This window comes from Arachis ipaensis, chromosome B04, assembly GCF_000816755.2.
Source record: "Arachis ipaensis cultivar K30076 chromosome B04, Araip1.1, whole genome shotgun sequence".
In the NCBI taxonomy this organism is placed as follows: Eukaryota; Viridiplantae; Streptophyta; class Magnoliopsida; order Fabales; family Fabaceae; genus Arachis; species Arachis ipaensis.
Window position 1 is genome coordinate 83835349 of NC_029788.2, and position 12379 is coordinate 83847727.

The following is a 12379-nucleotide window of genomic DNA, read 5'->3' on the forward strand; positions in this document are numbered from 1 at the left end:
CACGTGCAGAGGCCATTTGTGGAGTTGAACGCCAGGTTTTGATCCATTTCTAGCGTTCAACTCTGGTTTTGGATCCTTTTCTAGCGCTGGACGCCAGATTTGGGCAGAAGGCTGGCGTTGAACGCCAGTTTACGTCGTCAATTCTTAGTCAAAGTATGGACTATTATATATTGCTGGAAAGCCCTGGATGTCTACTTTCCAACGCAATTGGAAGCGCGCCATTTCAAGTTTTGTAGCTCCAGAAAATCCACTTTGAGTGCAGGGAGGTCAGAATCCAACAGCATCAGCAGTCCTTATTCAACCTCTGAATCTGATTTTTGCTCAAGTCCCTCAATTTCAGTCAGAAAATACCTGAAATCACAGAAAAACACACAAACTCATAGTAAAGTCCAGAAATATGAATTTAACATAAAATCTATTAAAAACATCCCTAAAAGTAACTAGATTCTACTAAAAATATACTAAAAACAATGCCAAAAAGCGTATAAATTATCCGCTCATCAATTGTAAATCAACATCATCATCAATTTGATAAAATGATTGAGAAATGTTTGAGTTATTTTGTACCCTAGAAATATCAATTCCAGAATTTACAGATCTGGGACTTTTGCTTGAAAAATGAGATTGTGAAGTCACAGAAAAAGATTTTCTTGCTGAAGCAAAATCATTAGATGTTCCTGCTTCAGATCTAGAAGAAAAAGAATTTTGTCTGTCAAAGAAAATCTCTACTTTTTCTGATTCATCCTGTCTTATCTCTCGTAAGAGAGGTGCTTGTCTAGGTTGCGTTGGAATGGCTCGATCAATTGACCACAACTGGGGAAGGTCAATTTCATCCCACTTTATAAGCCTTGGGACCGTGACGTTGGCCTTTGTCATGTCTGTGACGAACAAAGTGGTTTCACGATCTTGGGATTTAAGAAGGACTCTAGAATTACAAGTGTTCATGACCTTGTATTGAATCCTATAGATTAAAGCGGCTGAGATGGATCCTTCCTTCATGTTAAGACCATGAATTCGGATGTTTAGAAAAAGGGAGTCAAGGATGTTGACATCTAACAAACTGACTGTTTTGTTTCGAAAACAGTTGAAGTAAACCGGACCGTGTTCAAGGCTTGTTTCAACTATTCCGATTAAGGAGTCTTGGAAATCATTGTGCCTAATGTCTCTAAGGCACATAAAGATGGAAGCATTAAGACCTTCTCTGATGAGAGGTTTGACAACTACTTGGGCACACCCTATATGAAGATATTTGTAGTGACGGGCATGTTCTTTGACAGATTGTTTGGTTAAAAGATGGAATTCCTCACCGGAGTCAGGTCCTAGAGGAATATTGTTTTCAGCGATTTTGATAATGTAATCCGATTTTCTTTTATTGTCATCAGGGACATATAACTCATATTGAGGGATATTGGGTATTTCCCAATTGTCTATGGCTTGATTGATATCTTCGAAGTGCACTTCTTCTTCGAAGATATTGTGTTTGGGAGAAAGTTCTTCAAGCCGAGTTACTTTCTCAGTAAGAGGATTGTGGGGAGAATGAGGTGAAGAGGTGGAGGAAAAAGGTGAAGAAGATCCCCTAATGCAGAGACGTCTAGAGAGTAAACGGAAGAGATGGGACATAATTTTTAGAAATCTGATATCATTGCCCTCTTCTGGTTCAGAAAGAACATATATATTATTGCTAAACTATCACTCAAATTTTTAGATCTGGGAATTATAACTCTTTTTTTTTTTGAATCTTTAAATCTATAGCCACTAGGAATTCTTATGTTCGGATCTTATCACTGTCAAGAACATCGTCAAATTAGCCTTACTGCCCATCAACAAGGGTCTTACTACTACAGTCCCTTCAAGTGATAAGATTAAACCGCTCATACTTCTAGATTTAAAGAATAGTTTTGTTTGGTATGTACTGAGATCAAGAACATGAACAGTAAATAAGAACATGAATAGTAAACAAAGAATATAACTCACAGATCCATGAACCTTAGAGATAGTTTAATAATAATAAAAGGAGACAAAATTACCCCAAAGTGAAGCTCAATAAAGATCAATGCATATGTGATGGAATTGAAGTTGATACATGAGTATATGTATATATGTAAAAGTGAGATCTTGGGTAGCTAAGCCTGATTTTAGAATCGCTTGGATTGTGTGTGTGTTAAGTAAGAACTTAGGTTAGTCAAAGATTCAAATGATAGCTCACTTGGCCACACATATATCCTCACCCTTACCTTGGCCCCATTACAACCTTCAAAAGCCCTCTTGATATTTGCATATATGCACTAAATATTTGTTAATTGGTTAGATGAAGAACAAACTCTAGAAAGCATGAGTAGAGAAGAATTGAGTGGATTAACCCTAAACACTTGAGCGATTAGAGTGCATATACACATCCGGTGAGGGTTCGATTGCTCAATACCATATGTCCGTCTTTGATCATTGCTTATCTTGCAAGTTTGTGAACTCCTTTGAATAACTCAATTCAATTGTATATATAGTAATTAGGATAGCTAGATGCATGTAAGTAGCTTGCATTTAAATAGTTGCATTGAATAAATGTTATTACCCCTTTCTTGTCTTTCTTGAGTTTAACATCAGGACATGCTTAGTTTAAGTGTGGGGAGGTTTGATAAACCCCAATTTTGTGGTTTATCTTGTGTTGAATTTATGGAATTTTATCAACTTATCTCACATTTATTCAATGAAATAGCATGCTTTTGTAATTTTCCCTAATTTGTGCTTAAGAGTTAAAAATATGCTTTTTAGACCTTAAAAATAGCTAAATCTAATTCACTTTAATTCTATTCGATGCCTTGATATATTTGTTGAGTGATTTCAGGTTTATAAGGCAATGATTGGATAGAAGAAGTAAAGAGAAAAGCATGCAAAGTGGAGAATTCGTGAAGAAATGAACATTTGGAGGATTCATGGCCACGCGCATGCGTCATCCCCGCGTACATGTGAGAAGGACATTTGCAAGGCCACGAGCACGCTCACACACGTGTACGCATCAGGAGGAAATTTGCCAGCGACGCACACGTATCACAGGACAATCCTCTTTTTTAGCTTCCGTTTCCTTTTCCAGTGTTTTAATAAATGGAAATTCCTGCCAAAATGTTAAAGTCAGTTTCCGCAGTTGCCCTATTCACTAAAATCTTCGAATTAGCCCTGACCGGGCTTTTCAGGTGTGCTAAAATAAGTGGCAGAGAATGCGCTGTGAGGAAGGCCTGGCCTCTTCGGCTTGAAGCCCTCATGTCCTATAGGAAGTGGAAGTAAGAAATCCTATCCATCTTTTTATCGAAAAATATCGAAATCTATAATGAAGAAATCATATCGTGCTTATATATAGCACGCGTGACACTAGTCACGTGACATCATTAAAGGCAACATGCTGGGAGCGATTTCTGAGCTTTCTAGGCCCAAATCCAACTCATTTCTGAGACTATTTGATGCAAAATTCAAGATGGATCAAGGGGGAGCAATTAGATATGTAGGAAGCATGCCTTAGCTTAGTTCTAGAGAGAGAAGCTCCCTTTTCTCTCTAGAAATTAGGGTTCTTAGTTTAGTTTTCTCTTAGATTTAGGTTTAATTACTTATTTTGATTAAGTTTCCTTTACTTTTCCTTGTTGATTTGCTTCAATCTTCTTAGTTTCGCTTGTTAATTTCTCTTTTATGCCTCTTTTTGGTTTATGAACACTTTTGTTGATTTTAATTTCATTTAATGCAATTTCATGTTTTATGTTCTTTTCTTGCTTGTTTGAGTTGTTATTGTTAATTTCTTGCATTTAGTAGTTTTAGATTTTATTATTTCTTGCAATTTACCATGCTTTCTTTTTATGCCTTCCAAGTGTTTGACAAAATGCTTGGTTGGATTTTAGAGTAGATTTTGTGCATTCTTAGCTTGGAAAGAGAAATTAGGTGATCTTGAGTCATTAATACCCAACTTATGTTGGTGATTTAGAGTTGTTAGTTAATATTATTTCTATTGACTCTAATATCTTGCTAATTCAATTAGTAAGTTGATTAGGACTTAAGGATTGAGATTAACTAGTCCTATTTGACTTTCTCTTAATATGAAGATAACATTATACCTTCTTCCTATGTTGGGGATGACGAAATAGGATTAGCTCTTGTTAATTATTGAATGATGATTAATGACTAGGATAGAAAGCCTTGATTCTCAATCCTTCCCATGAATGCCTCTCTTTTTAGTAATTGTTATCTTTAGTTGTTGATTTACTTTTATTGTCATTTAGATTATAGTCTTCTTATATGCAAACCACCCCTTGGACCTCATAACCAATAATACGCATACCTCACTACAATTCCTTTGAGAGACGACCCGAGATCTAATACTCTCGGTATTTTTATTGGTTTGCCTAAGTGACAAACAAAATTAAACTTTGATTGAGGATTCTTTGTCGGTTGGAAACTATACTTCGATGAGATTATTTGTGAAATTCGTAACCGACAATAATCTTTACATCAAGTTTTTGGCGCCGTTGCCGGGGAATTGCAATGTGTGCTTGTTGTTGGTTATTGTTCATATGTGAATATTGTGAATAGCTTGATTTTTAGTTTGTTTGCTAGTTTTTGCTAGTTTTAGGATTTGGTCTTCTTTGTTTCTTATTGGTCTTTGCTTTTATTTTCCATTGCTACTATGAATTCTCATCCCTATGGCTATGAGTTTGGTTCACTATGTTGTAGGAAATGGAAGCTTTTAATGGAAGTTTACATCAAGGATTTGGAAATCAAAGGTGGGAGGAGCCTCAAGCATATAGACAACCTTCTTGGCAACAACCTCCTCCGGTTTCTTATGGGTACAATCCAACTCCTAATACTTACCAATCTAATGGATGTGGTGATCCTCATTGTGGTTGTCAACCACAATCACCACATACATATGATCCCTTCCCTCAATATAGTCCTCAACAACCTTACTCACAAGTCCCATACCACCATTCACCTCCATATGATCCTAACCTATATTCACCATACCAACAACCATATGAGCCATACTTTGAGTCACCACCATTCCAACATCAATAGTCTTAAGAACCATCAATTCCATATACATCACCTCCATATCCTTACCAAGATGAACCACCTTCCAATTATGAACCCTTTTCCCCAAACAATGAACCCTCTCTTATACCACCTCCTTCAAGGGATGAAGCGCTCCGCACCTTCTTGCAAGAACAACAAAGAGATGATTGTTTGCTTAAGGTATTTTTATTGATTTGCTTAAGTGACAAACAAAATTAAACTTTGATTGAGGATTGTTTGTCGGTTGGGAACTATACTTCGACGAGATTATTTGTGAAATTCCTAACCGACGATAATCTTTACATCAGACCACGACGATAACAATGATATACACACTAACCATAGGCACCCACAATTGGTATTCAGTTGCTTATAGTTGAGGATGTGGTACTGGGCTACTTATCTAGTAGGGATGATATGGAATTATGCTACATCGTTGCTAATTATTTATTTCATTTCAATCAGGTCATTCAAAATTATCCTTCAACATGTATTGAACTCACAATTATTATGTTAGAGAAATATGAAAGAAGATGATAGTAATAATGCTCTGATTTTTTCTTAACGTGCAATGTGCTAAATAGTAAATATATTATATCTGCAAAATTAAAATTATATATGTAAACAGATCTGATACACATCCAAACATTATTGTCATCTAAGTTTAACCAAGTAGACTTAACACTAACAAAAACCATTCTCATTAAAAGAACGTGATTATACGCGCAGGCTTTACGTTATTGTCGACGTCTTCTTCTTCGCGTTCCTTCTCCTCCTCCTCCTTCTTCTTCTTCGCGTTCTTTCTTCTTCGCATTCCTTCTTCTTCGCGTATTTTCTCCTTATTGTCATTCTTTTTGTTGCTGCTATTGTTGCTGCATTTTTTTTTTCTTTTCCTCCTTATCTCCTTAGTGATTTTGCAGCATTATATGTTTCTTCTTCTTTTTTGTTTGATTTTTCTTATCTTTTTCTTGGTTTTATTCCTCTCAAGAGAATGAAACAAGAAGAATTATAACAGAATGAAATAAGAAGAAGATGAAGAAGAAAATATGAAAAAAATGGAGAAGAAGAAGCAGTAGAAGATGAGGAGAAAGAGTTTTGAATTATGTAGAATAACGAGACCAAATGCACCTTAATTCACTCAGAAATGAACCAAAATTACATCCAAAATGAACCGAAAATTAAATTACGAATGAACCAAAATTACTTAATGATGACGATATACAAACAAACACGTTTCAAAACAAACAAGACCAAGTGCACCTTATTTAAATCCAGAATGAAACGAAATTGCTTAATGATTGCGTTCGAAAACAGATACATAAACAAAATTAAATTATTAGATATTCACTCAAAAAGGAACCGAAATTACATCCAGAATGAACCAAAAATTAAATTTTGAATGAACCGAAATTACGTAGTGATGACGATACACAAACAAACTCGTTTCAAAACAAACACAGACAAGTCAATTTTGAATAAAAACACATCCAAATCAATTTTGGATTAGATAATGTCATCAATATGGCAAAAATTCGATGATAATGATAACAATAACGAGGATAACGATAATGATGACACGTATTAGAAGAAGACGACAATGACGATAACGACGACGACGACGACGACGATGATGATGATGATGATGATGATGATGGAAGAAAATGATGAAAAGGAAGGAGGAGAAGAAATTCTAATAAGAAAAGAAGGAGAAAGTGGAGGAGGAGGAGGAAGAGTTTCAGATTGTGCAGAACAAGGAGACCAAATGCACCTTAATTCACTCAGAAATAAACCAAAATTATATCCAGAATGAACCATAAATTAAATTCCGAATGAACTGAAATTACTTAATGATTGCGTTCGAAAACAAGGACACAAACAAAATTGAATCATGAACAAAAACTCATCCAAACCTATCAAGTGATTTTGCAGTATTATGCATTTTTTCTTCTTTGTTTTGATTTTTCATGTTTTTATTATTATTAAGAGGGTAAAACAAGAAGAATTATGAGAAGGAAAAACAAGAAGGAGAAGATGAACAAGATAAGAAGAAGAAGAAGAACATGATAAGGAGTTTGAGGATTTTTTTATTCTTGTTTCTTCTTTTTTATTTGATTTTTCTTCTTTTTTTCTTAGTTTTCTTCCTCTCAAGAGAGGATGTGAGGAGGAAGAGTTTTGAATTGTGCAGAACAACGAGACCAAATGCACTTTAATTCACTTAGAAATGAACTGAAATTACATCCAAAATGAACCGAAATTACTTAATGATGTCGATACACAAACAAACTTGTTTCAAAACAAGCAGAGACCAAATACACCTTATTTAAATCTAGAATGAATCGGAATTACTTAATGATTGCGTTCGAAAATAAGCATACAAACAAAATTGAATGATCAGAAATTCACTCAGAAATAAAACTGAAATTACATCTAGAATGAACCGAAAATTAAATTTCGAATGAATCGAAATTATTTAATGATAACGATACACAAACAAACACGTTTCAAAACAAGCATAGACAAAGTCAATTTCAAACAAAAACACATCCAAATCAATTTTGGATCAGACAATGTCATTAATATGGCAAAAATTCGATGATAATGATAGCAATAACGACGATAACGACGATACGTATTAGAAGAACATGACAATGACGATAACGATGATGATCATGATGATGGAGGAAAATGATGAAAAGAAAGGAGGAGGAGAAATTTTAATGAGAAAAGAAGGAAAAAAAGGAGGAGGAGGAGGAGGAGGAAGAGGATGTGGTGTTGGTGACGACGGTAACGAAAGAGAAAAATAATGAAAAAAGAGGAGGAAAAGAAGAAGACGTAGCATCATATGTGAAGAAGAAGAAAAAAGAAGGAAAATAAGAAGAAAGGAAGAAGAAGAAAGTGCGTGTGTGAATTTCAAGAAGAAAAAGAAGAAGAAGTACGAAGGGAGAAGCATAAAAAAAAACGTGTGAATCTAAAAGACTTGATTGGTTTAATCACTTGAATGTAAAACTTTACCGATATACAAATTAATTTAAAAAATTTTACTGAAGGTAAGATTCAAATATCCTAAATTTTCTTAAATGTACATTGGTTTCATTGACAATTACTAGAAAAGTTAATAACAAAGTTACTTTACACTTTACACTTGGAGTACTTTGAAAAATCATTTTATATATATGTATCACCTCAATAGACACAAATAATTAATTAACAAAAGATATTTGATTTTATTCTTAATAAAGTAAACGTTTCAAGCTATTTCTCATCATCATCCATATTTTTACTTTCTTTTAATGATTTTTAAATTTTTACTAACAAGTACACTAAGAATGTTCTAAAAATAGTAAAATACTAAATAAAAATTTAAATAGAAAATATAAGCTTTTTAAGTTGTCATTTGTCAATATATTAAATAGAAAACATTATCATTCTTGATTCCTGTATTATCATTCATTCATTCCTGCATTAAAGCAAGTAAGGTGCAAAATGACAAAATTGGAAAAAATAAAATAAAAAAAAAGCTCACAGCGCAAAGTGAAGTCAATCTTCCAATCTACTTTCCTGCCTTTGCCACAATAATGGTCCGAAAAGGCTCCTCAAAATAATAGCCTCTTCTCAGTCCATTTAACAAAGCCACCCAAATTTCCAATTTTACCCCCTTCCTTCGTTGCTTCCATGATCCTTCTCATCATCATCGCAAAAAGCTTTGAAAAGTTCCTGAATTTCTCAGATACTCTCCCTTGGGGGGGAATAGGGATCTTCCTTTGAAACCCTACTGGCAGTGGGTTCTTCACTTCTTCAGTTTTTCTTGTTTGTTCCTCTTTTTTGGATTGTATTTTTGCTTTTTTTGGCCACCAATCCTATACAAATTTCCCTTTTCCTTTCAAAATTTGAAACTTTGAACTTTTTTGAAACGTTTTGTTGATGGGTGCTTGTTGGAGCAACCGGATTAAGGCTATTAATCCTTCCAACACAGGTCTGCTTCTTGTGTTGACTTCCATCTTCACATTCTTTTGCTTCCTCTTAATACTTTCATAATCCGATGTTCATTTTTCTCTAGATTTTTGGTTCTATGTTGGTTTTGGTTGAAATGGAATATGGGTTTGTGGTAGTTTAGACCTAAAAGGTTTTAACTTTTGTGGACTTTTATGAATTCATGTGCATGTATCGTAGTGTGTGTGGAACATGCATTGAGAATTTGAGATCCTTGCAAGTTAAGATACTATGGTTTTTTCCCCGCTGATTTTGTGATTTATGCTTCACAAAAAAAGGTTTAATATGAGATAATCATTGGATTGTTGAACTCTAGATTCGCGCCTAACTGTAGATTGTAGGTTTTTATCAAATTTCATATTTCCCGTTTGCAAATCTCTAGACAGAATAGTTTTCTTCATATCGTTCCTTTGGGGTAAACGAAAAAATTGTAATTTGAGTTTGAATGTAATTCATTTCAGAATAACATAATAGTAATTTGGGGTTTTATGGAGTCCATGTAAATTTGGTATTATGTCTCAGCTTAGGTTCTTTTCCTTGTTAGTTTTAAGACCAAACATGGTGAGCCTTTTTAAACATTGTCTGAGATATTACAGTCATCTAATTTGAAAAACTTCAGCTACAATGAACTAAGAGCCGCCACAAAGAATTTCCGGCCAGATAGTGTCTTAGGCGAGGGAGGGTTTGGTTCAGTTTTTAAGGGATGGATTGATGAGCATTCACTTGCTGCTACAAAACCAGGCATAGGAATGATCGTTGCCGTGAAGAGGCTTAACCTAGATGGGCTCCAGGGTCACAAGGAATGGTTGGTAAGTATAAATTCTTTTTCTGTTTTGTTTTGTCTCTCATGCTTATTTATTTGGCTCTTCAAATTTTAGCTTGGCAACTGCAAGATTTTCGGATACTCGTTGAGGTTCCTTTTCTGAACCTGTTTTAGGGATTCTGTGGAACTGTATGTTTTCCTTTGATCTTGTGGGCATTTTAGATGGATTTTTATTATCATAATGTAGCTTAACAAATATCTAAACCCGGCTGTGTAATAGTAACTTGTTTTGTGTTGTTGAATTCATAGGCTGAAATCAACTATCTGGGGCAACTTCAGCATCCTAATCTTGTCAAGTTGATAGGATACTGCTTGGAGGATGACCACCGGCTTCTGGTTTATGAATTTATGCCTAAGGGTAGCGTCGAGAATCATCTGTTCAGAAGTTAGTACCGTAAATTTTGTGAAATTTTCAGTTCTTTTAAGTTTCATCATTTTTGTTCCTCATAAAAGTTTTGTTATTACTGATTTTTTTTGGCCAAATATTCATAGCTTAAACTTAATCCCTACTAAGTTCTAATAGTAATGTCACTCGAAATCATTGTTTAATGCAGGAGGTTCCTATTTCCAGCCATTCTCTTGGAATTTGCGAATGAAAATTGCTCTTGGGGCTGCACGAGGTCTTGCTTTTCTTCATAGTCCTGAAGTTCAAGTCATATACCGCGACTTTAAGACTGCAAACATCCTCCTTGATACTGTATGTACATCATTGCAGACTCGAGCATGTCCCGTTGTTGTTTTGGAATATGATGGATTTCATAGTTCTACTAAACTACTTCATTGCATGCTTCTCTGCAGAATTACAATGCCAAACTTTCTGATTTTGGGTTGGCCAGAGATGGTCCAACAGGTGATAGAAGCCATGTCTCTACTCGGGTCATGGGAACACGGGGATATGCGGCGCCAGAGTATCTAGCAACAGGTATCATCTCTCTTGTTCCAAACTGTATTGTTGGGTTTCTGGCACTGATTTTCCATGCAAAAGAAACTCACCTTTTCTCAGCTCATAGATTTTATTTTCACATAATTTTCCATGGCCAATTTTTTGTCAGCTACTGAAATACTCTCAATTGTTTGGTGTTTACTTGTTCCATTTGTAGAGCTTTCAGCATCCTTTCATGTATGTAGTCCCTGAGTCTTCAAGTTTTCTGGAATATTGATTTTCAACGTTCTATGTTGTCACTTTTATGAAGATGCACAATCCCTCTATATTCAGAACATAATCTATTTCAACTTTCAAGTATAATTTATGAAGATTTTTTTTGTCTATTTAGAATTTGTGATTTATGTACTCAGATTTGAGCAGCTTCTACTGTCTTTTTCTTTTGTTTTTTTGCATTCAAAAAAGTAAGTAATGCCTAATGCCTACTGTGTTGTTGTGAGTTAATATTGTATTTTATTTTTTTCATTCTTGGTTGCTAGGTCACCTCACCTCTAAGAGTGATGTGTATAGTTTTGGAGTAGTTCTTCTCGAAATGATATCGGGGAGAAAAGCAATAGACAAGAACCAACCAACTGGAGAGCACAACTTAGTTGAATGGGCCAAGCCTTATCTGTCTAATAAACGCAGAGTTTTTCGTGTAATGGATCCTCGTCTTGAAGGCCAATATTCCCAGAGTCGAGCACAGGCAGCAGCCGCCCTTGCAATGCAATGTCTTGCGGTTGAGCCTAAGGCCAGGCCGAATATGGACGAAGTGGTAAAAGCATTGGAGCAGCTTCAGGAATCAAAAGACTCACACAAAAGAAGCACTAATCCGAAAGAGCATCACACGCGTGGTTCCAGCAATCTCAATGGCCGTCATGCTCCTGGCAAAGGCAGTGCAGATGCTCCCAAAATGGCCTCGGCTTATCCACGGCCCTCAGTTTCTCTTCTTCAGTGATGAAAGAGTTGTCATTTGACGAGAACCAAGCAGAACAAAACCAGCTCGAAGGTTTAGGGGGTGCTAAGGACCATATTTATGTAAGCAATGGAATGTATAGTTTATGTTACTGTGTTAGTCATATGTTGTATTTTGAGTTACATTAGAGTTTTGTTTTTCTGAGTCATTGTTAGGCATATACGAGTCCCATGTGATATGGGAATTATGAATGATGAATCTCTAAGGTGTTCATTACTTTTGGACCCTTGTACAAAACAGTAATGTTACTTTGATTCTTCATTAGAGTTGGGAAAATCAGACATGGTTTCATTTGTAACTTATTCCAACTTGAATTTTTTTGTCGAATTTCGTAACTTCTCAGAATATTGTATAACAACGAAAAGAGTAAAAGAAAATGAAAAAGTGAGAGAATATATGGAAATATACTCTTCATATGCTTTTATTTGTCATTCTTAAATTATGGGTTTTTATTTAAATAAATAAAGAGTTATTATTTCTGAAAGATATTATTTTTAAAAGGGTAATGTTATATGATTAATAAAATTTATTATTTTTTATCAATACTCTAAATCTTAAATGCTAAATTCTAAATTTTAAACTTCATTTCTAATAGTATAAATAAAGAATTTACCTAATA

The 12379-nt window shown here is 34.8% G+C and overlaps 1 protein-coding gene across 2 annotated transcripts; it reads left to right on the top strand.

The window, feature by feature from the left end:
* LOC107639429 (probable serine/threonine-protein kinase PBL11) lies at positions 8534 to 12062 on the top strand. 2 transcript variants are annotated; one of them, XM_016342925.2, is made up of 5 exons: positions 8534 to 9848; positions 10112 to 10247; positions 10417 to 10559; positions 10661 to 10784; positions 11285 to 11762. In XM_016342925.2, the coding sequence occupies exons 1-5, from the start codon at positions 9789 to 9791 to the stop codon at positions 11740 to 11742; spliced, it is 921 nt and encodes a 306-aa protein (XP_016198411.1). In that variant the 5' UTR covers positions 8534 to 9788; the 3' UTR covers positions 11743 to 11762. The 2 variants fall into 2 exon arrangements, with proteins under 2 accessions (XP_016198411.1, XP_020976949.1); XM_021121290.1 differs by lacking the exon at positions 8534 to 9848 and adding an exon at positions 9870 to 9991 and having other exon boundaries at positions 11285 to 12062.

What these genes read in the sequence shown, in the direction of transcription:
- LOC107639429 (XM_016342925.2), top strand. Translation starts at nt 9,789, where the DNA reads ATGATCGTTGCCGTGAAGAGGCTTAACCTAGATGGGCTCCAGGGTCAC. An exon ending in AGGGTCACAAGGAATGGTTG is followed by an intron (nt 9,849 to 10,111) that starts GTAAGTATAAAT and finishes TTGAATTCATAG; the next exon opens with GCTGAAATCAACTATCTGGG. An exon ending in CAAACATCCTCCTTGATACT is followed by an intron (nt 10,560 to 10,660) that starts GTATGTACATCA and finishes GCTTCTCTGCAG; the next exon opens with AATTACAATGCCAAACTTTC.